Here is a 23,352-nt window from a genome sequence, read left to right as displayed (position 1 = left end):
CATCATCATCATCATAATCACTATCATTATCATAGAAGACAATATTTTGTCAACCTTGAGAAAAGATCTATGAAATTCATACAATTTTCCTGATATCACCCATCACAGCCTCTGTATTCATTTAAATTTTTTAAATGCCAACTTCTTTTGATCAAAGCCAAATCCGCCTTCTTAACCCTAAATAGACTGGGCTATTTTGATGCCTAAGAAGACTGGGGGGGGGGGCTGATTCAGCCCCCCCCTATGATCTCGGCCGTCGACCGCGCGATCGCAACAAAAATTGGCACGGGCATTACCCATGGCATAATCTCCAAGACTGTAGGATCAAATTTTCCGAAAAATCTCATAATTAATTAATTATGCTAATTTATGCGTAAAATCAAAGATTTGCTCTAATTAACTAAATAAGGCCTCTAAACTGCTAATTTTTTATTCACAGACTCTTTGAAGGATTCTGATCAAATGTAATTTAAAAAAATTCAATATCACAATTCTTTTCTTATGTATTTTATTGTTTTTAAAATTTCTTATGTATTGCTTTGTTTTTCGACTTTTTGTTTTTTATTATTTTTTCAATGGAAATCGTCCGCTACATTATTTTGACCATAAACAAGATGAAATTAATTGAGTTTGATTAGTAAAATTGAAAATAATGATACATTTATGAATTTTGGCTAAAAACACAATTTGCATTGGATTTGTACACAAATTCTAGTTTTTGAGCAATTTCAGGTCGACATGCACTTACAAAATGTTGCGTAATTTCGGAACCACGTACCCTGGCGTCGCAAATTTGGTCTCAAAAGTTGCGCAAGACTTGAAAGAAAAAAGTCAAGGAACGGCGCGGCGCCAGCTTTTCGTGTTACAGATTTATCGCGAAAAATGTCGAGGGGGGGGGCTGAATCAGCCCCCCCAGTCTTTTTAGGGTTAAAGGACAAGTCCACCCAAACAAAAAGTTGATTTGAATAAAAAGAAAAAAATCCAACAAGCATAAAACTGAAAATTTCATCAAAATTGGATGTAAAAAAAGAAAGTTATGACACTTTAAAGTTTCGCTCAATTTCACAAAACAGTTATATGCACATCCTGGCTGGTATGCAAATGAGGAGACTGATGACGTCATCCACTCACTATTTCTTTTGTATTTTATTATATGAAATATAAAATATTCTAATTTTCTCCTCATTGTCAAGTGATACAACAATTAATTCCTCCCTGAACATGTGGAATTAGCATTATTAAATACTATATGGTTCAGTCAAGTTGGTCCCTATTGTCAAATCTATAAAAAATGAAATATTGTATAGTTCAAACAATAAAAAACAAAAGAAATAGTGAGTGATGGACATCATCGACTGACTCACCTAGTTGTGCACATCACAGACTGTTTTGTGAAAAATAAGCGAAACTTTAAAATGTCATAACTTTCTTATTACACATCCGATTTTGATGAAATTTTCAGCACTATGCTGGTTTGATTTTTATCTATTTATTCAAGTCAGCATTTTCCTGGGGTGGACTTGACCTTTAAGTGAACAAAAGACATGTTAAACACTATTAGGCCTGGGAGTAAACATCAATTGATCAAATGGTTTGATTGTCTTGCCGCCGATAGCCAATCGATTAGCAAAATTTACACTAATTGAATGTTCGGCGATCCCAATTATGGCTTTGGGATTACCCAAGTAATGGTAACAAAATGACAAGAAAACAATGATGACAACGGTTTTTGAATACTTGATACAGGTTTAAAAATGATGTTACCAAGGTTATTTGTCAAAAATGATCAATGATTGTATCACATTCACAGTTAAACATCCACCTGAAAAAGCTCTGAAAATGTTAACCCCACCCGGCCTTGCCCTCGATGCACAATATAAGTTATTGTCTGCGTGCTCAAAACAGAAAGTAACACACAACCAGCTCACTTGAGCTGATTGGACCTTTGATAGCCAATGAAACTTTTTGGGAAACAAAGAAGAAGCCACGTGGTTTCCTTATCAGGAAAGGTCATGACTTCAGAAATAAATTGACCCCTCCCCATCTCTGTGTGAGTGAGGGAGAGACAGATAGGGGGTGGGAGTCGGAGAATACCTTTCATGTTTCAAACAATGCAACCTTTTTTATACCCCCCTCTCACAACCAAAACAACATTCCAACACGCGCCGGCCGCCGTCACCTACTTTCTCGACTAGTCTCCAAAAATAGACCCAGTTATACAAGTAGGTTCAAAATGATAAAAAATTGTAATTTTGAAAGGTATTTCAAATGAAAAATATTTTGAAAAATATTTTTTGGAAATAAATGTGTAGCATCGTGGGCAATGCCACAAGTGGGGGTGTGGGCAAGGGATGAAATTTTTCAAGAAGTGAAATGCACAACCTGCGTGTCTGTCTCAAAGAATACTTCATGAATGAGTTTTTTACTAAGACGTCTTTGGACTCGGCTGATCTGGGCGATTCATTCATATGCAGGTGTGTGGCACTTGGAGAGATGCATGCATAATATCAGGGTACCAGCATTGATTTAGGAAAGATTTTCATTGGAACAATAAACAGAAAGATTTAATTTCCATGTAGTTTTTTTTATATAAAAATCTTGGGGAAGGGGGAAAAGGCCTACTTCCATTTATGATAAGCATGTGACTTTGATGGAGATATCTTCATTCGGGAGGTGACCATAAATTAGGTCAACTATTGTGACTTCAAAGACGTGATTCCCGAACAACAATTGCGAACAATCAAATCATTCGATTGTTTTTTCAGGAAATAATCGAATGGTAAAAATGGCATTCGTCCCAGGCCTAAACACTGTACTAATCCACACCTCTCCTGTAACAAAACGATCAAACATACCTTAGGAGCCTTCGGTTCGCTGACCCTGAGCGCCTCTCTGAAGTACGCGTCCACGGCGTAGTTGGCCTTGCGTTCTCTCTTGGGCGGTTCAATCCAATTGATACCGGTTTGTTTCTGCTTTTCTTTGTAGTCCTCTCCCTCAAAGGAAAAGATGCTCTTGCTTGGGGCATCCATGCTGAAGTTACGCAAGCCACCCTCTCCCATCTGGTTGAGCTTCTCGTTGAACTTGGAAGTCTGGTGAGATATAAGGAAATGAAATGATACAGTTGCTTTGGCAAGAAACAGAATTTGCATTTAATTTGCAAATGAAAATCACAATTTTTGTAATTTTTGAGTCTGACACGCACTTACAAATGTTATCTAACTTTGGAACTGCATACACAGGCATCGTAACTCTATGCTTAAATATTATGGGAGACTTGAAATAAAATGGTCAAGAAAAATCTCAGCAAATTCTTTTGTTCAATGCAGACTTATCATGCGAAGCGTCCCATCCTATTTAGGATTAAGACATAGGCCCGTATTCAGTTTAATTTTGCCTAACTTTGTGCTAAAATTATTGGAGGTAGAAAATGTCAAAAATTTGTTTACATTGTATATTTCTAAGGTTTACAGTGCTCTTTAACCATAAGAAGACGGGGGGGTTAATTCAGCCCCCCTCCCTCAACATTTTTCACAATAAATACGCAGCGCGAAATTTTTTGACCACGTCGCTTGCTGACTTTTTACTTTCAAGTCTTGGGCAACATTTGAGACAAAAATTGTGACTCCCGGGTATGCGGTTCCGAAATAATGCAACATTTCGTAAGTGCATGCAAACCCATAATTGCTCAAAAACGTGAATTTGTGTACAAATCCAATGCAAATAGTGTTTTTAGCCAAACTTCATAAAATGTATCATTATTTTTCCTTTACTGCTTAAAATCAATTAATTTGATCTTGTTTATGGTCAAAGTTAAGTCCCAGACAATATCCATTGAAAAAACAAAAAGTAAAAAAACAAAGAATTACATAAGAAAACAATAAAATACGTAAAAAAATAAATGTGATGTTGACATTTTTTAAAAATAAATTTGATCAGATGCCTATAAAGAGTATGTGAAACCAAAATTAGCATTTTAGGGGCATTATTTTGTTAATAAGAGCAAACTTATGATTTTACAAATAAATTAGCATAATTAATGAGAAATGAGATTTTTCGCAGAATTTGATATTATAGTTATGTATGTAATGCCATGGGTAACGCCCGTGCCAATTTTTGTTGGGATCGCACGATCGACGGCCGAGATCATAAGGGCTGATTCAGCCCCCCCCTCCAGTCTTCTTCGGCATCGAAATAGCCCAGTTTATTTAGGGTTAATCATGCTTTCATGATAACAAAAACCGTCATGGCTACTATTCACACATAGTTATTAATTATTTAAGTGACAAATGAGCAGATAAATTAAACATGTCTGACTGGAGATTTATTTCACAGTTGGCTATCCATAGTTTAACTATAACTACAACTTGTAGCTCTGGGTTAAATTATTGTTCTCAATATCATATACAATTTTCCATTATTAGATGTATACCTGAAATTTCCATCCGTTTATGTTTAGGATTCATATTTTTTATTTGTATTGTATATATGCTTGTATTTTTTTTTGTTTTATGTTATACAGGGCCCCCAAGTACAACAGTATTTGACTACTGATGGGGCAACCCTGTTAAAAATACAAATTAAATAAATGAATGAATGATTAAATGAATGAATAAATAAATTACTACATAAACAAAATAAAATAAATAAATAAAAACTTTAAACCAGAGTTTAAATTAAAACTGACTTCATACTACAGGTCATAAGGAACAAAGAGCAAACCTTCTGTTCGGTCTTCTGAAGGATGTGGTCGATGTCCTCGTCGGTCACAGTGCTGTCCTTGGATGAGAAAATGAAGTTGGCTCCATGACGGATCATCTCTAAGGCTTCATCCTTGTTCATCTTCAGGTTAGAGTCCACCAGACGTCCTGAAAGGGATAGAGTTAAGAGAAACAATGATGTAACAATTTACTCTTTCTGAATCATTATCATGGCGAGAAACTCTTGAGAAATAGCGAGATACTCTCGAGAAAATTCTTGAGTATCTTGGTTGAAGGAAGAGAGACTAACTCTGAGTAACTAACTCAGAGTGAGTTAACTCCAATCTAGTCCAGTTGGGCAAGGTCCCCCTCAATCACTCCTACCACTTTTACGCGACCCTTACCGGTACTCCCAAGTTACTCCTGACCAAATTAGAATTTCTGTTGAATAAATCAAAGGCTATTGTCTTGTCTTAAATTTGATGTATCATTTGGTTGATTTTAAATGTGTGGTTAATCCCATAAAGTACTAAAAGTTTAAATTTTGCCAAAATACATGGTCATTATATAAAGGGGCTTACATACTGTATACACTAAATATTTCCAGTGGTTTTTATTTTCACAAATGAAATGACTCACTGAACACAAAAATTTGCACTTTTTAACATTGCAGTACAAAGTGAATGCAAATACAGTAAATTTATGAAAATATATTATTTTAAATTCCCTGTCTTGAGGCAAAACCTTGAAAAATATAAGGACGCATAATGTATGGTGTACACAGTCATTCTGCAGGCAACTGCACATACCTTGCTGAATGACGATGTTATCCAGCCTAAGTTTCATCTCCGCCCTCTCTACGATACGCTCTTCTACAGTATTCTCCGTAATGAAGCGGAAAACGTGAACCTGCTTCTTCTGACCGATACGATGAGCACGATCCTACAGAAAAAAAATGTGGAAAGATCTCAATAAACTGCAACAGGCCATACATAAAAGCATGCAATCCTCAACTGATTTCTAGCACAGTGAAAAAATATTATTGACTCTGCCATGCATATGGTGAAATGGTGCTTAAATACACTTGATATAGCATTTTTAATGTCTCAGTTCCCATCTATCACAAATCTTAGAAATAATTGTAGAACAAATTTTATGATCGATGACACTGGCCTCACTCTAGGATCACCTATAAAAATCATGTATGATCAATCTCTATGCTTTGTGTTAATGGAAAGAAGTATGAACTCACCATGGCTTGGAGATCGACCTGAGGATTCCAGTCGCTGTCGTAGAGGACGACGATGTCGGCAGTGGCGAGGTTGATTCCGAGACCCCCAGCCCTGGTGCTCAACAAGAACACAAACTTCTCGCTGTCTGGGAGGTTGAATGCATTGATGCTTTCCTGTAAATGTGAAAAAGGTATGAATTTGGTTGGATTTGATGTAATGCGAACATGTGAAATAATTGGAACAAGAACATACACTTCTCACTGTCTGGAAGGTTGAATACATTAATGCTCTCCTGCAAGTGTGAATATGGAATGTGTGATCAATGCTAATGTGGGAGGGTGAACAAGACATGAATACTCAATGAGTGATTGACATCAGTATGAATTTGACTATGTTTGATGCAACACAAGAAATTTCACGGGAAATGTGCGACTAATCGCTTGGCTTGAGAAAGATAGGTTTTGATTCAGATCATCTTCCAATGGTGAATAGCAGCCTGAAACACAGTGTTGTTTGCAAAGCCAAACAGCCAAAGCCAAGCCCATTACTCCTGTCCTCATACCAAGGTGAGGCTTGAAGATTACAAATACTAATGATTCCGCCCCCCCCAAAAAAAAAGCATAACACTACCTACCTGTCTCTCCGAATGTGGAGTTTGACCATCCAACCTGCAGTAGGCATGACCCCTCCATACACAGTAATCCTCAAGGATGTCCAGTAGACGGGTCATTTGACTAAAGATCAAGACACGCGACCCTTCCGACAAAGAATAATAATAAGATGATTTTGAATAGCGCAGCCACTATATAAATATACTCTGCTTCGCTTTGATACTCCTATTGCTTACAATACAAACTCATATACAACTCATGTAAAAACTTCCCTACAAAGATGGTTCTTCAGTAATGATTTAAAAATCAGACTGGGGTATTTTAATATTAAGGGGAAGTTGGTTCCACAGTTAAGGAGCTGCATAGCTGTATTATGTAGTCTCCAAGTATTGCTTTTGTTTTACAATTAGGTATTTTCAAATGGAAAATAAAGGTTATATGAGGTTGAAAACAAAGATATTGAGTTTCTGTACATTTCATGCTTAAGGGCCCTCTTATATAGACTTGTTATCAGTAGCAATAAATTTCTCTTCATCTTTGATTGTATAGTATCAGAAAAAAAGTGAGGTTTTTGCTTCGATACTGATTGCACTTACCTTGCTCTTTGAGCTTGGGCAAGAGCTTATCAAGGACCACCATCTTTCCGGAGTTGTCCACCAGATGTTTGTCCGTGGTGTAAGGTGGGCCAGGCTCAGCCCCATCAAACAGATAAGGGTGGTTGGAACACTTCCTCAGGTGCATGAGGATGTTCATCAGTCGCATCTTGTCGGATTTTCCAGCTCCGTTGACGACGTCAATGTCTTTCATGAGGATCTTTGTGTACCTATAAACACCATGATGATAGGATATTTTTAGTTAGAGTGCCTATGAAATGCCAAATGCATACCTGCCAATCCCGACAGCCAAGAAATACAAACAAATCGCTAAGAAGTTTCCAGAAATAGGAACTTTCACCAATTTTCTATTCAATAATACAGATATTTTTTAATACACAGGTTGAAATTGCCATTTTCTTGTAATTCTCCAAATGTATAACTCTGTTCCTGACAGAGATGTCTTTCAAGTGTATCTCAGGTTTATTAATATACTTAATTAACCATTCTGAAATAATGGAAAATGTGCAATTTACTCACTAAGAGAACATAAAATTTAATATACAATTAACTAATAATTTGTTTGTTGAATTCAAGATCCTATTCTTTTGACAAAAAAATTATGTGAATGCAAAAGGCATTAAAATATTAAGAGACTTACAGACCAAAAAATGTTTCTATGTTTCTTTTAATGTTTCCGTATCTATGTAGTTTTGTGAAAGGATGTTTAGAATACGATTACTTTATGAAATACATAACATTAAGTACAATGTACTTCAAGCATGAATGAATAAATCATCATCTATTGGTTATCAACTTACCATTCTCTTTGCATTTTGCTGAGACCCACATACATCTTGGTTTCTTTCTTAGGCAGTAGAGCCTTCTCTACATCAGATTTCAAACGTCGAAGCAAGAAGGGACGTAGCACCTATGATGACAATAAATGAAGCATTGTATAACTGGCAGATACCAGGGTGATCATTATCCCTAAAAGTGTTGCCAATTTGAAAAAGAAAAGCTCATCAAATGATCAAAATGTCAGTTGTGGTAACGATTTCAAAATGAGTTCGTACAGAATCCAATCAAAGGACCACCCAAGTGTATGTCTGTATAAATAAAGAATAAGTGGCAAAGGATTCTGGAAGAAATTGTGTAATTGCTGAGAAATTAGAAAAAAAGCATGAAATTGTCGGGACTTTTTCCATTCAATTTACAATACACTGTCCCACGTGTGCTTATCTGTGTTAGTGATCTTCAATGTGATCAGTTTTCAGCTTAGATTTCATGATTTTACACAGTTCAGTTTATTAATGTTAATGTATTAGATTGAGATCTATATGATGTAGTGACAATTAACATTGGTTTTACAAACTTTCATGAGATCAGTGTTTACTGCACATTCATTTATCTCTAGTATCCCGTATGAGATATAAAACTCACAGCATGCAATCTCTGGACAAGACCGTCATCGCCGAGACAATCCTGGGTGCTGAACCAGGCATCGAAGTCCTCTGAAGAATTGAAGACATCGGGGAGGAGGAAGTTGAGGAGGGCCCACAGTTCATGGAGATTGTTCTGAAGGGGCGTGCCGGTCAGCAGGAGACGGTTGGTGGTCTTGAACTCACGGACAATCTCTGAGAGCTGAGAGAAAGAAGGTCAGAAATTTCATGCACTCAAGCTTAAGCTAGATTCAGCTGGTAATAGCAAGATAATTATTAAAAAAATTGTTGAATTAGAAGTCCATCAATAGTGGAATTTGCCAAACAATTTATTGCTAAAGATCAATCTGAACAAATTAGGATTAACTATTAATATGCCTACTAGAGCTCTACAATATAATTAAAGACCTACTCCTTCACATTAGTTATGCAAACATCATTCAACATTTGTCATATTTCAACTTCACTGATTGTCTATACACTTTAGCCCATATTCTGAAGTCTGGTTTAACTTAAACTTAGGTTAAGTTGTGGTTTAAGTATAGACAGCCAATTGCTACATAAATCACAAACAGTAGAGATATAACATTTCAGCTCATTCGGTTCTCAAATCATTCATAATTGTGTAGGAAGTATAAATAAATGATCTTCTTTACCATCGATGAATAAAAAAAGAGCACAGTAAACATAAGAAACATACAACTTAATAAAAGTTTTAACACTTTTCGTTTTGGATCACCATGATTTAAGCACAGAGTTAGACTGTGGTCTAAATTAAACCTGACTTCAGAATACGGCCTTTATCTCCGCTAGTGCCACAAAACATAACCGTAACCTACTTGTAAATAACATGGCAAGTACAAAAACAAAACAAACTAGATGGATTCTCTTCTACATGTAGTTACTAAATAACTAATCAAATTATTGCCACTCCTATATTACAGACATGATCACAAGAACAAGCAAAGCCCTGTGTTGTACTCGTAACCCATTCACTAATGGGAATTATTAATGGAGGTGGTGGTCATGATGTTTGCCTGATTACTTTAGAAAGCATGAAACCAGAGGACTGACGGCTTAGGAACCTGTAATGAGGATAAGATGCGAAACCAAAGGGCACTAGTGCACCAAGTGGGAACAGAATCCAGGGCTCCGTAACACAAAGAATAGCGATTAATCGCTAATTTGAAAGAACAATTCTGATTGGTTCTTAGTCAGTCTACTGAGCGAAATGCGCATGCAACGGCGATCCTGATAGGCCATTCCATTTAGCGATTAATCGCTAACCTTTGTGTTATGGGACCCAGATCACTGGAATCCGAAACCCCATCTCTACTGACTGAACTTTCCCCCTCCTGACTCACATACACATTGTACAAGGACCACCCTAGTCTAGCAGACAATGGATCATACATACAGGGTTTCCAGCTTTTCAAGAAAACAAATTCCCTGATTTTCCCTGAAGTTTAAAAATTCCCTGATAATTATTAAACCCATTCCCAGTTTTGCATATTTTCAAAGTTGTTGCAGTGATTTACATGCATTTTCAGCATAAAAACAATAATGCAAAACTAATCAGTACTATTACACACGCACCATAAACAGTCTTTCCATGGATGTTGTTTTGGTATGCAACAAAATATTACAGAGTCTGACTGACTATCGTGCTTTCGACTTTAGGGCAAATAAAAATTCCCTGATTTTTTCCTCATTTGAGGCATTTTTTTCCTGATTTGAAGTATTAAAAAAAATAAAGTTCCCTGTTTTTTCCCTGACTGGAAAAAAGTAAAATTATTTACCCTGATTTCCCCGATGGACTGGGAACCCTGACATACCTTTGATTTCTCGTTCTTTATCCTGTGAGCTTCATCGATGACGAGGTAGCGCCAGTTGAACTTCTTGAACACTGACTTCTCTCTGATGGCCATCTCGTAAGATGTTATACAGACATCCCATTCACCAGGCATCATCACATCTCGAATAAAGGCAGACTGGGGGAAAAAAGATTTCAAGAAATAGTCTCATTCAGCTCTTAAACTTCACTTGTTTATTATTATCTCGTATCTCATAATTAAAACATATTTGATGGCAACTCGGCAAAAGCTGTATCTTAGAATTATGATATGGTGACAAATAAAAGAAAAAAATCCATATTTTATTGTTCCAAATAGGCATCAGAAGTGAAATACTCTGAAAATTTGTTTTCCCCAATTGATCGTGGGTCTTTTGGTCTGACACGGCCGTGATTTGAACTCCCGACCTCCCGGGTTGTGAGACGGACGCTCTACCAACTGAGCCAACACACCAGTATATAACAGTCTCTTTATTCCTGTAGAGAACCCTTTCTATGCTAAAGGAGGTTTCTACTTATGTCACAAATCTGAAATAATGCTTTGTCTGAGCTTATACTTTATTATCTGTAACTATTATTATCCGAGGTGTCCACAATATACAAGCCCAGCTTCTCAGTGGACCTCTCCACTTCCAGCGAAACATTACTAATTTTTCAATATATTTTTTGGGGTATTGCAATGAGTACTATTTTTGGTTTCAAATTTATAATTCATAATTGAAATTTTATATTGCATGCATTGTTTTACTTTAATTGTTAAATTTACTGATATATGTATGAGTTTGTTGGAAATGAGAAAAAGTAAAAACTAAGTTAAACTATTATTTTTTTTAATTGGGGATATAAGGTTTTATCAGCCAAGTGATATGGCAAATATACATTATAGTGCATTCTGCTAACCATGAACACAGCGTAGACTGTACAGACTGCCAGCAAAGATAAACATATTTCTCCAGCACATGTAAACTCACCCTCTGATCTTGGTTACCAATAAGGCAGACAGCCCTGAGTGAAGGACACCATCTTTCACACTCGGCCATCCAGTTTGCTAACGTAGACTTGGGGCAGATGATAAGATGGGGGCTAGGGATGTGTCTGTAATGCTTCATGTAACCTAGCAACGAGATGGTTTGTAGTGTCTTGCCAAGACCCTGCAAAGTAAAAAGAGACAACTTAATATTAGAACCATGCTTCTTTTAAATCTATTTCACAACTAGAGATCCTTTCAGCTAGGGATAAAAGAAAACTCAAGGTTATTCAGAATCGTGCCGCTCGATAAATTAATTTTTGGCTTTGGATCCCGAACTCATACTACACCCCTACTTAAGGAACTCCACTGGTTACCTCTATTCCAACATATTTAGTTTTAAGTCTGCTTACATGTATATGTATACAAAATTCTTAATCAATTGGCACCTTAACATCTTATCTTAATAATACCATTAAAGTATACACACCCTCTCGTCATCTTCGTTAAGACACTGTCACATGCAGACTTTGCATTCCCGTGTCGAAACTCTCCTCTGCCAAAAAAACGTTTTGCTGTAGCATCTGCCAAGACTTGGAATGCCATTCCTCTTCCAATAAGAAATGCTTCCAGTATTCCTGGCTTCAAATCTTCCCTTAAGACACACCTTTTTCCTCAATAAGTAATTTCCCTTTTTATCTAGAATGACCGATTGTGGTTATTATTGGAAAAGTTAGATTACTATTCATATATTGTACGCGCCATGGTACTTTTTGTTGTTAGCGCCTCTAAATATCCATTACCATTATTATAAAAAAAAGGGGTCAACATGGCTTTCCTTTCATTGTAATGATTGGTTCCCCCCCGCTCTTCCTTTGACTTATTCGTAATTGTGTTATGATTATGATAATATTGTTATTCATTTTACATGTATTAATATGATTTTTTTTTATCAGTATGGGGCCAATTTATACAAGCAGTTGTGCTTATGAAATGTATGTGAAACATCTTTTAATGTCAATGATTTGTATATATATGTATATTTTCAAATGTGGAAATAAATTTAAATTGAATTTTGAATTGACTTGAATGGAATATGTTACATCAAATGCTTGTATTCAATATCAGTTGTATAATTCGAAAGAAATTAGCAAGAACCATTACAACTCTCAATACCCTCAGCTTATTCCATAATACAGGGCAAATGATTGTGCAGGGGCAGAGGAAAATAAATGCATCAGGTTAAAAGGGCATTTCACCCTTGAAATGACAAAGAAATTGCCATTTTGATATCATCCCGGTAAGAAACATATATCCCCCCCCCCCCCCAGGAGGAGTAGGGGGTCAAGCCTGGGTTACGCCGGAACCGGATCAGCTGCAAATCCATCCGAATACACATATTCAGGAGTATTTTCTCCCTCCGCGAATGCAAGAAAATTTGGGGATTCAAGAACATTCATGGAGAGAATCATCTTGTTTTGAAATGTTCAAAACCAGATGAATACCCTCCAAAATACTCCTGAGTGTGGCCACGACAAATTTCATTCGGGCCACATTCTGACCGTATTCGGTTGGATTCTGGGGGGGGGGGGGATTCAGGGTATTCTGGGCAGTCAATTCTTGGCGATTCTGCTCTAATTCGGGACATATTCCGTACCTATTCGTCTTGTATTCGGGGAGACGAATCAGAGACGAATAGGTTCCTAATCCATCAGAATCGATCTGAATTTATTCGGGAGAATTCGGTTTTGGTGTAACCCTGGCTCCCGATATATATGGATCTGCCTACCATTTCATCGGCTAGAATACCATTGATGCCGTGCTCGTAGAGCGAGATGAGCCAGTTGAGACCTCGGACCTGGTAATCCCTCATCTCACCAGCCTTGATGTACGTCGGTGACTTCTCAAACTGTGTGATGACGGATGTAGCCTTGCGGGACTCCGTCAGTAGCTCCTCGTCTTCCTCCTGCTCTGTCTTTCTGTGCCGATGACTGATCGGAGAAAAGAGACAGTGAAACGTTATTTAGATTCAGATTTTTCTGTCCATGATGCAAGAATACACAGATTCAGTTTGTTTTCAAGATTCAGGTTGTTCACATAAAACAAATTTCATATACACAGAAGAGAAAAATGGTTTCAATGAGTTATATACATAAACTACAAAAATTAATATATGAAGAGAAGTGGGAAAAAAAATGAGTGGGAGTGATATATTAGAAGTGACTTTTAAATGTAGGGGAAGGCGGGGTAAGTTGAGCATAGGGGCAAGTTGAGCCACCACCCCCAGGCCGATAATGAATGAGTCAGACATTATTTTGGTGTCATGTATTGATGACCCATTACATAACCCCTAACCCCACCACATTGTTTCCAACTTTAGAAACAAAAAGTACTTTTTTTAGAGGGGAAAATACAAAATTTAGCCAAAAAAGTTGGAAATAAAGCTGGAAAGGGTTTCCCTAACATATCATATGCGTCTTTAATTGCTCTTAATGGTCATGATCATTTCATATGTATATATATTTTATTATTTTAGTGATTATACCAAAACCAATGTTATAACAATTTGTAATAGGGCTGAGTCACACATTTCAATGCATTTCAAATGACCACATCAAAAAATGTTCCATTTCTTAAAAATTGTTTTATTAGATGGAAAAAAACACCTTTCTCCTCCCCTATGCATCTATTAAATCCCCATTAACCGTTCACATTTCTTTTTTTTATCTAGAGTTGAAAAAAAAAGATTGTATAAGCTCCAAGGTTACAGCATATTGTATTCAAATTTATTTTCAAGAGATATAGCCCAATTTTTATAAAAATTTACTGGGAAGTTGGATTCTACTCAATTCACTGAAATCAGTGTTTCATGGTTGTGGAGATTATCATGGACTTGATCCTAATATATATTTTCATTGCTTCAAGCACTCACTCTCCAACTGCAGAGAGTTTTTGTTTCTCATCTTTCTTCATCTTGGGTCTGCCTGGTTTAAGTTTGAGTGGACTGGTTGGCGACTTCATGGAGCTTGTGCTCATGAAATGAGTAAAGATCTCTGTCTGCTGCAGCAAGAAGTCAAATCGAGACGATCTGTCCTTTTCCTGTAAGGGTTGAAATGAACAAAGAACTCGGTCAGTGGGTCATCTTGGGCTAGCCTAGACCTGGAAAGATCATATCATGCTTATAATGTGCAAATGCATAAGAGAGCATTTAAAAAGGGTAATCAGTAAACTATGTGGTACACACATTACCAAGTCATTTCCAAATAGCGAATTAAAATGTACATTTCACTACCTACATATAAATAATTCAAAGTGAAAAATTGGTAGAACAATGTGGAAATGAGTTCACAACAAGGAACAAATTGTTTTAAAAAAAAATCAATATTCAGTCTTTATCTTATCATTTTTAAAACTCTTGAAAATGTGATATTTCATTTTCTTTCTGTTTTTTTCCAGAGCAGATCATTAATTGATAACATCTTTGAATATTTAATAGAAAGATTTCTTATAAAATCATGGCTTGCTTGGGATAATTTCAAATTAATTACATGTAACATTTAGTCCTACATCTTTTTGGTTAATGAAGATTAAGAATTTAAAAAGAACACTATTTTACTCACCAATTTGGCATCATATTCTTCCCCATAACCACTTCCACCTGCTTTGGGAGGCATCTTCAATTTTAGTGCCTGTATGGGAAGTAATCAAACAAAAACCTTGATGTCATTTTTTTAAAGGGGAATCCAGCCTTGGTCATAAAATGTTGCATTGGGAAGGAGAAAAATAAATTAAACAGAATGGTGAAAGTTTGAAAGAAATCGGACAAGCAATAAGAAATGTATAGCTGCTTTAAAATTGAGATCACTAACACTACGTAGATTTCAAATTGGCAACTGGGTAAGTAAATTATGATAAGGGGCAAGGACAACTTTCCCATAGGCCATGTACTTTATTATCAGGGATTTGTGGTTTTCTCCTAAAGCACCCATTTCCCTCGGGCAGTAATCTAAGTATATTGTTTTATGTCCTCATGAAAGAAAAATATAATTTAAAATAAAACTTTTGGGAAAATTGACATTTCAGCCATAATATGTATTGGAGTACATGGAAGAGTAGTCCTTGCCTTACATCACTATGACATCTCATATGCGGCCAATTTGAAGTCTCCATGGGTATAGTGATTACCAATATTTACAACTTATAAAAATTCATACATTTCTTGTTGTTTGTCCAATATTGTTCAAACTTTCACCTATCAACTTGTCTAATTTTTCTTTTCCTTATAAAAACAAGTTTTTATTTGGGTTGGATTCCCCTTTAATTAAAAAGTAATTTATGAACAACTTGATTCAAAATAATCTGCAACAAGTCAGAATCTAAACTGATATCTGCCTTCCACCATGTCAGAATAGGCGCTGGTCTGAAAATGAAGATTGCCCTGGAGTACTAGGATTGTTTTCATTTATAATGATATCTCCACACAAGAATTCTAGGAAAGTTCATACAACTGTTTAAGTGCTGACCCTAAACGAATGCACTAGACAGCATAAACATATCAGATTTTCAATACAAAACTGTAGGAAGACAGCGAATCATGAAAAATAGACAGTGAACTAGGAGGAGATGAGATTACAGAATTTATTTTTACTCTAAGTTTCAGAATTAGCACTCTGATTTATCGTAATTGCCATTAGCAGTGGAAAGTAAAAAAAAGTGATATAGATAATATCAATTTATCAAGGTATAATTTGTCTTGGTTTACAAGGAAATCCTTGTTTTCTAAGACAATCCTCATTTTTGGGCAGAAAAAAAAGGTCTCTACAACAGAACTTCTACAATATTCCACCTTAGTTTTATTTACCTTAGCACAAAAATAAGACCTTGCAAAGACTAAGTATTACAAGCGGCAAGCCTAATTTATTTTTTTCAACTGATCTGTCCAACTTGTAACAGTTTAGATCAAGATCTATCAAGCTCATCAACCTTGTGACAGACACACTGAGAGTATACCTACATGTAGGAGATCATTTGGGTGTGGAAACGACCCATTACGAACTACAACAATGATCAAGATCTACATGTAGTGCCCAATCATTCTGATGAATTTTCTCATTTTTTATTCACCATGGCAAACATGAATCAATTATATAATGTACAAAGTTTTGATATAACCTTGAATTGTCCTCAGTGTCAGTAGGCTCAGTTAATGTTAGTAATCTAACCCCCGGCTGTGTGGTGAAGTGAGGTTGATAATGTTTGACTTATTTTCTCTTGACTTCTTGTTCTTGCCTTCTTGGCCTTGCCCTTGGGGAAAAATTATTGTCTTGTCTTTCTGTTAATGCCTACAATAATTATATTGATCATTATATTGATCATTATGGCAATTGAACGTCCAGATTAACTTGATTTTTTTTTTTTTTAAAGTTTATAATACAGTTAGACTCTAGAGAGTCTAGGCCCCATTCATGTCACTCACACATATTGCGAGGTTAGTATTAGTAGTTAGTATTTTACTATTAGTCATGTATGACTTGGCTCTATACTGTAGTAAATTGATTTCTTCTAATTAATTTTTCTAAATTAAAAAGATAGTTTGTTTTTCCATTTCATGATTTTTTTTACACCAAATTAGAGGGCCCCACAAAAATATGCTCAAAATTGAAGTTTCTGTGCAATCTGGTGAATGAAAAAGGATCCCAAAAGCTCATAATGAAAACAGAGCACAAATGAACATGATGAATGGAACTTTTTTTTTTTGTTTTTTTTGTGTGAATGAATTCTGTTCTGAAAGACTGAATTCTGCTTGAAATTTGAACTTTTTAAATTTTAAGTAACATTAATTTAAATTAATATAAAATAATAAGTTTAAAAAAAAGTTCAGAATCTAAGATAGGTACGCCACTGATAATTCAAATCTTCATCCAAATCTGTTGAAACTTACCTCAACATAAAGAAAATGTGTCACCCATTACGATGATGCATTGATTAAGACATATGATGAAGAATAACTCAAGTTATGATTTTTTAAAGAAATGATTTCTAAGTATTATCCATTCCGAACGAATTGTCGACCATCGAGTATCAATCACCACCGCGCATGCGCATTCGGGGATTGCCAATTCGGGGCGGAGATTTTACATCGCGCATAAACGCTTCTCGCGGCATGGTGACGAAGCGTAAGTGCGCATCATTTGTGAATGAGATTGGTCATTTTCGCGGCGCTCATAAATATGCATGTGCGTTCATGATACGCATATATCGGAGTATTTTGTTGTTTTGCATGCAAGGCACAGTGTGCAAGACGATTGATTTGAGACTTGAAGTTAATTTCACATGTTTTAACTAGATTATCTGAATTACAGTGCACAATTACGACATGGAAGACCATTGGGATGGATTTCAAATATAATATGTAAGTGAGTTGATAACATTTGGTTTTGCATCTTTCTTTTTTCAAGTTGTTTTGAGATCGAGAATTTTTTCTTTCATTTTAATCATCATTTCTTGTTTCTTGTCTGTCCACCGCAATTTTTTGTAGTCCTATGTTAAATGTTCCCCTTCAGTACACTGATGCCTGAAAGTATGAATCCGAAAAATGCACCCCCCCCCCCGCGTTCATCCTTTCTCTCGATCCCTAACAATAACATTAAAAAGGATAATAACATAAGCTGATACTAGATAGAGTTTTGACAAGTTATTAAAGTCGTTTTTTTTTTTTTTTTGGAGAGGCGGGGTGGGGGGGGGGTGATGTAATTCCCATTCCCCCCCCCCTCATTTTTTGTTTTTATTCGTGACTTGATATCCTTGCCTTTACGTGATTTCCTATGCATGCTCAATCCTTGAAACTTTACATAATTTTAAAATATTTTTACAGATCCATAGTACACCATACAGAACTTTTTTTAAAGGAGCTAGTCTCAAGTTTGTCTCTCTGTTTTGTTTCCTTTTCTGTGAGTTCCTTTCTTCTCATTTTGTTCCTCTCCTGTACTAACTTTACAACCATTTGCTTTTGTTTTTGCTCCTCTAGCCTCACTTTTTTCCCAATTTCATTGCATTCATTATTTTGTTTTCTCTTTCATCTACAGGAAATTTTTGTAGCCAGGAGGCTGTATCATTTGATGAAAACATCAGTTTGGATTCGACCTTACCACAGAAATGTTAGGGGCCCTATGAAGCATTGCATCCGCTCTGCCAAACTGCCTCTCACCAGAGATATTTGTAGAACTACACGATGCACTTTCTGCAGCAAGATCCAGCTAAAGTTGTGATGAACTAGCATATAATAGATTTCTTATATTCATAACATTCATCATTCCAGTTCTTAATTGATATTTCAAAAGTTTAATAAATCACTTTACATGCATTTAATATATTTCTTATATTCATATCATTCATCATTCCAGTTCTTAATTGATATTTCAAAAGTTTAATAAATCACTTTACATGCACCATATTGAGCTGTACACTGAATCTTGCCTCATAAGATCATTTGGCTTCAGCTCTACATAATACCCCCCCCCCCCCAGCAATAAAAAATGAAAATCTAATAAAACAATAGAGCTGCAGGCAGTAGCGTACCTAGGATTTTCCACAGGGGGGGGGGGGGGGCAAAATCGTCCGCCCAAAAATTTGACAAGCAAAAAAGTCTTCAACCACAAATAAAGGATTTCGTACTTTCGGTCTTAAACTTCAAAGGAGGGGGCCACCGGTGGCTCATCAGGGGGGGAGGGCAGGGATACGTCCCTTGCATGGGTTGTGACTCGTCGGGGGGGCAGTCTGCCCCCCCCCCCCATAGGTACGCTAGTGGCTGCAGGTCCACCCACCCACCTGTATCAACCATTACCTCCAATGAGAATACCTAATTTTAAATTTTATTGAGCAACTTCATTAATACTGTTAAAATATCCAATTTATATTTTTATGTGGAGTTAATTAATGTAACCAATGCCAACAAGGAAAAAAAATAAAATGAATACTTTCATGTGTCAGTGTGGATTTGTCATTTCTTTTTAAAATTTATTTTAATATTCAGATCTGTATGTGTATCCTTTTTCAACACTATGTTCCTTCTCTTCTCTACTGCATGTGCCAAATTGTTTGTTTTTTTGCTCATACTTCTTAAATAAATCATGAAAAAATTACATAAAGTCTAAATAAAAATATTTAAACAGACATACAAGAAAAAAAGTGTTAGTTTGGGGCGATAGAAAATGTTAGAAGACAGTTGGGGGGGGGGTGAGATAAATCAATTGTTTCTTTCTTGTCAATTTAAAAGCTGCAATTCATATTTGTGAATAATTAAGTAGTTGGTAGAACAATTCCTGCTTAAAGTTGCAGTCTGAATGGAATGCAGGATCGCCAAGAACAAAGCCCAGAGGCAGAGGTGGGGTTGGTTTTTTTAAGGCGGCATTTCCATCACGCTTTCTTGGAACCACAGATATTCGACGGCTCATGCAGCCCAAGTCTGTTCATTGTTGGGCCCCTCGACTTCAGATCAGTAAGTATTGCCATGCTCAAATGGAGGTAAGAAATTAATCTGAATGAAAATAAAAAAATGAAAACAAAAGAAAATTAAAATGATAATGAATTAAATTAGATCTAGGCCATTCATTTTTAAAATAATAAAAAATTTAAGTTTTATTAGGCCAAAAGAAATCATGTTACATGAATTTTCAACAGAATATAATCATCAAATAATAAATCAAGACTAAAGTAAAGGCTAAAATTAGGTTCGAGAAGATTCAGAAAGTTGTTGCGTCATTTGCCATTTTTTTTCAATATTTTATTCAATCAAAATGAATGTGTCAGTGTGGGATGTATTTCTGATTTCTACATTTGTGTCTGGTTTTCAATTCCTAATTTATAAAAAAGAAAAAGTTTTTTTAAATCAAAGAAATACCAGACATATCACGGTAGACGGTCTGCTACACAAATTCCAATGCGCAGGACTACACACCGCGGGCAACCAAAAACCCTAGCAGCCGCCATAAATTAGCCCGCGAAACGCGTCGCCAAACTTCCCACGAAAATCCCACGAAACAAATAGCAAGGGCGTTTAACATTCGTCCGTGGCAAATGGTGGCAAGAAATGCTGCCATGAATGAGGTAAGAAATGAAAGCTTACGACTTCAATTTTCGAGTAGCATATGTATTTTTAGCGTAATATGTCTGATAATTCCATGAAAATAACATATAATGATGATTTGATGCATAAACTGTACTTACAGACTGTTTTAGTGCAATTTTTGTTCCGATCTCGACCCTCCGTCGCAAGAGCTTACCGTGCAGTATAGCTGAATGCATTGGGAAGATGATGTCATCGTTTTCATTCCCATTGATATACGTTTACCATCCTAGACAGGAGACTCAAGTAGGGCTTGCCGTTATTGCTCGCACCGGCTCCCGAAGCAGCTTGTCGCCATTTTCGTACGCGAAAATGATGACGCGAAAATCGCGCCCTCTCGCGCTAGAGTAGCGTACCTATCTAAGAATCAGAAAAAAATTGACGTCTCCTATCAGTACTATCATCATGACTTGAGATGACATTGTTCGCTTAGCTGTAACAGCTACAGTACTCTCCAACAACGGCAACATCAAACTCTCAATTTCATCAATGTCAACAACATCTTGTTATCAGATTCAGTCATCACAATTCTTTTGTTCAGTGTTTATCATGTCAAAACATACATTACACCCAAACCAATACATGGGACCGACCAAGACAAATGAATGAAAATGACGACGGGTAATAAAACGCCGCTAAGTTCAAGACCAAATAAAACAAACTTAAACCGACAAAATTAAACAATAATAGCATCATCATGGTTAACAATTACTTACCGGGTTCCCAAGGGGTGAAGGGGTGTCTTCTCTCTCCTCTAAATCAGCCATTTTTGCACGAAATTAAGGGTACTCGCGTGCAAATTGCAAAGGGAAACCACCAGATGACCTGCAAATGAGCGCGCGCAATTCAACGATAAACAAAAGTATCGTTTGGTAAGTATCGCGATCAGTCAGAATGTCAGTGGGAGAGAGAGATAGGGTTGCAGGAGAAAAATAATATTTACAAAGTCATCCAAAGGATTTTTTTATTGCTCGGCATGTCTTCAGTGTTGTATGAAAATTCTCACAACATAACAAATTGGCAGAGTAATTAAATGTTGTTGTGTTAATTTGCACCCTTTTCACTTTTCAGGGGATTTTTGTGGGGGGGGGGGGCACTCGACTAAAAAGTGGTAGGGGTGTGCCGCGGGCGAGACAAAAAACGGGGGCCTTGGAGCGTGCTAATTGTAAATAGGAGGGTCCTCAGAACGGGCTTCGGAACTATACGGGGGGGGGGGGGCGTTGTACATGTCTACTAAGATTTGGTTTGGAGGGTGATTTAAGGGTAATTTTGGCAAAAAAGTGTACCCAATATTAAGAATTTTCTCCCAATCGAGAAAAAGAGAAATTACTCAAGATCGAAGGAAGGGGGGTTGTTCATTGAATGATTTTAGAGCGGCACATTCCCGTATGCCGAGTATAATATCTGCTGTTCAATTGTGATAAGCAGTCATCTCCTATGAATTCCATTTAAAGCAGCGCTGACAAATCTATCACACCAAGATAACCACAAAATAAGAATTATCAATTAAATAAGCATCAATATTCACACCTGAATGTTTTCGCATTAAAACCCAAATAAACAACCTGACAACAACAACAACATGCATGCTCTGAAAATTTATAATGACATTTTCGGGGGAGCTATACTCTCATATTGACGTCACAAATATCTAAATGTTGAAATGTGAAATTGGCTATACGGTTATTGGTCTTACAGAACTGGCTTAGTTAAAAAAAAATGAATAGTTTTTTTTTCTTCAAAATTCCTTCCATGGATGCATTCAAGCATCCCTCTATGCTTGACATGGACTAATAATTATTGATTATGTGTTCTACTATTGCTCAATAATGATGCCCATGGCCATGGGATCATTATAGTCAATAATTCTATAATGCCTCTGAAGTTCCGACTTTGCAATTGTTATAATTTCACAGTGCATTATCTGATTGGTTAGCATAACATGAACGTGACAAGTTAAGTTTTTACTGGTTTATGTTGATGTAATTTTTTTTTGAATAATTGTTTTGTTTAACATAATTATTTTCGATAATACCGTCAGATCAGGGGAGCGTTTCATCAATATTTTTGTCTGACAAGTTGTCAGATCTGACATCTTTCCTTTATTCTGATTGGCTGACAAGCACTGCACCTATGGTAACTGTCGGATAAAATGGGACTTGGATAAAACGTCAGACATGTCCTTTCATGAAACACTCCCCTGGTCCATGATGTTCATTTTTTTCCTATTTAGCTCAACACATGCATGGTTTTCAATAAATGATATAAATGCTTGTATGTATATGCCTATAAAGGACAGCTAGAGGAATGGGTAAGTGTGGGCGGTGAGTTTATTTTTTATCGGAATTATTTTATTGCAATAAAAGATGTCATGTTATTATGCAATGTCTCCAGGAACTATTTTAAATTGATATATTCATACTGCAATGTGATGGGGTTATATTTTAGATATATATATATATTTTGCTCAACCCTCATGTGTGCATGTAGGAATAATATATGGCATTTTGTGACTTATAACCATATTGTATAACCTGTTTATAGAAACAACTGATGACATGGAAATTGGAATTAATGCAGTACTTAAGTCATTTTTTTATCAATATGTATTTACAAATGTATTTTTATCACTTGTGTTCCACAGCGAGGCTGTTGGTTTTCTTGGAATAAACTCTGATACCACATACCAGTCTGGATTTTGCCTTCTTTCACAAGAAATTCATAGCTCTTTTTATTCCTTGAAGGATCATCATAAAATTTTTTTTTATAGGAGTGCCGATATTTTTCTGCAATATTTTTGTCTGCTTTTACATCAAACCCAATGTAAACTGGTT

The 23,352-nt window shown here is 36.2% G+C and overlaps 1 protein-coding gene across 3 annotated transcripts in view; it reads right to left on the bottom strand.

Annotated features, from left to right (window-relative positions):
- The window catches only part of LOC129261145 (SWI/SNF-related matrix-associated actin-dependent regulator of chromatin subfamily A member 5-like), a 35,319-nt gene extending 13,934 nt beyond the window's left edge, over positions 1-21,385 (bottom strand). Inside the window, exons 1-14 of one of the 3 annotated variants that reach the window (XR_010293504.1) lie at positions 21,235-21,367; positions 15,015-15,083; positions 14,327-14,493; positions 13,184-13,385; positions 11,399-11,578; positions 10,411-10,566; positions 8,577-8,777; positions 7,955-8,064; positions 7,137-7,363; positions 6,564-6,685; positions 5,950-6,102; positions 5,507-5,639; positions 4,720-4,865; positions 2,856-3,089 (exon numbers count right to left, since the gene is read on the bottom strand). Coding sequence is in view for 2 of the 3 variants with exons in the window: in XM_064099148.1 (XP_063955218.1) it covers positions 2,856-3,089; positions 4,720-4,865; positions 5,507-5,639; positions 5,950-6,102; positions 6,564-6,685; positions 7,137-7,363; positions 7,955-8,064; positions 8,577-8,777; positions 10,411-10,566; positions 11,399-11,578; positions 13,184-13,385; positions 14,327-14,493; positions 15,015-15,083; positions 20,620-20,697 (2,178 nt within the window). In the remaining variant the exon portion in view is untranslated. Of the gene's footprint in view, positions 1-2,855; positions 3,090-4,719; positions 4,866-5,506; positions 5,640-5,949; positions 6,103-6,563; positions 6,686-7,136; positions 7,364-7,954; positions 8,065-8,576; positions 8,778-10,410; positions 10,567-11,398; positions 11,579-13,183; positions 13,386-14,326; positions 14,494-15,014; positions 15,084-20,619; positions 20,751-21,234 lie in introns of those variants that run through there. The other 2 variants (XM_054899201.2, XM_064099148.1) reach the window with 2 other exon arrangements.
- Between the last annotated feature and the right edge of the window lie 1,967 nt (positions 21,386-23,352).

The sequence above is a fragment of the Lytechinus pictus genome, chromosome 5, assembly GCF_037042905.1.
Source record: "Lytechinus pictus isolate F3 Inbred chromosome 5, Lp3.0, whole genome shotgun sequence".
Classification (NCBI taxonomy): Eukaryota; Metazoa; Echinodermata; class Echinoidea; order Temnopleuroida; family Toxopneustidae; genus Lytechinus; species Lytechinus pictus.
This window is presented reverse-complemented; position numbering and strand designations above follow the sequence as displayed.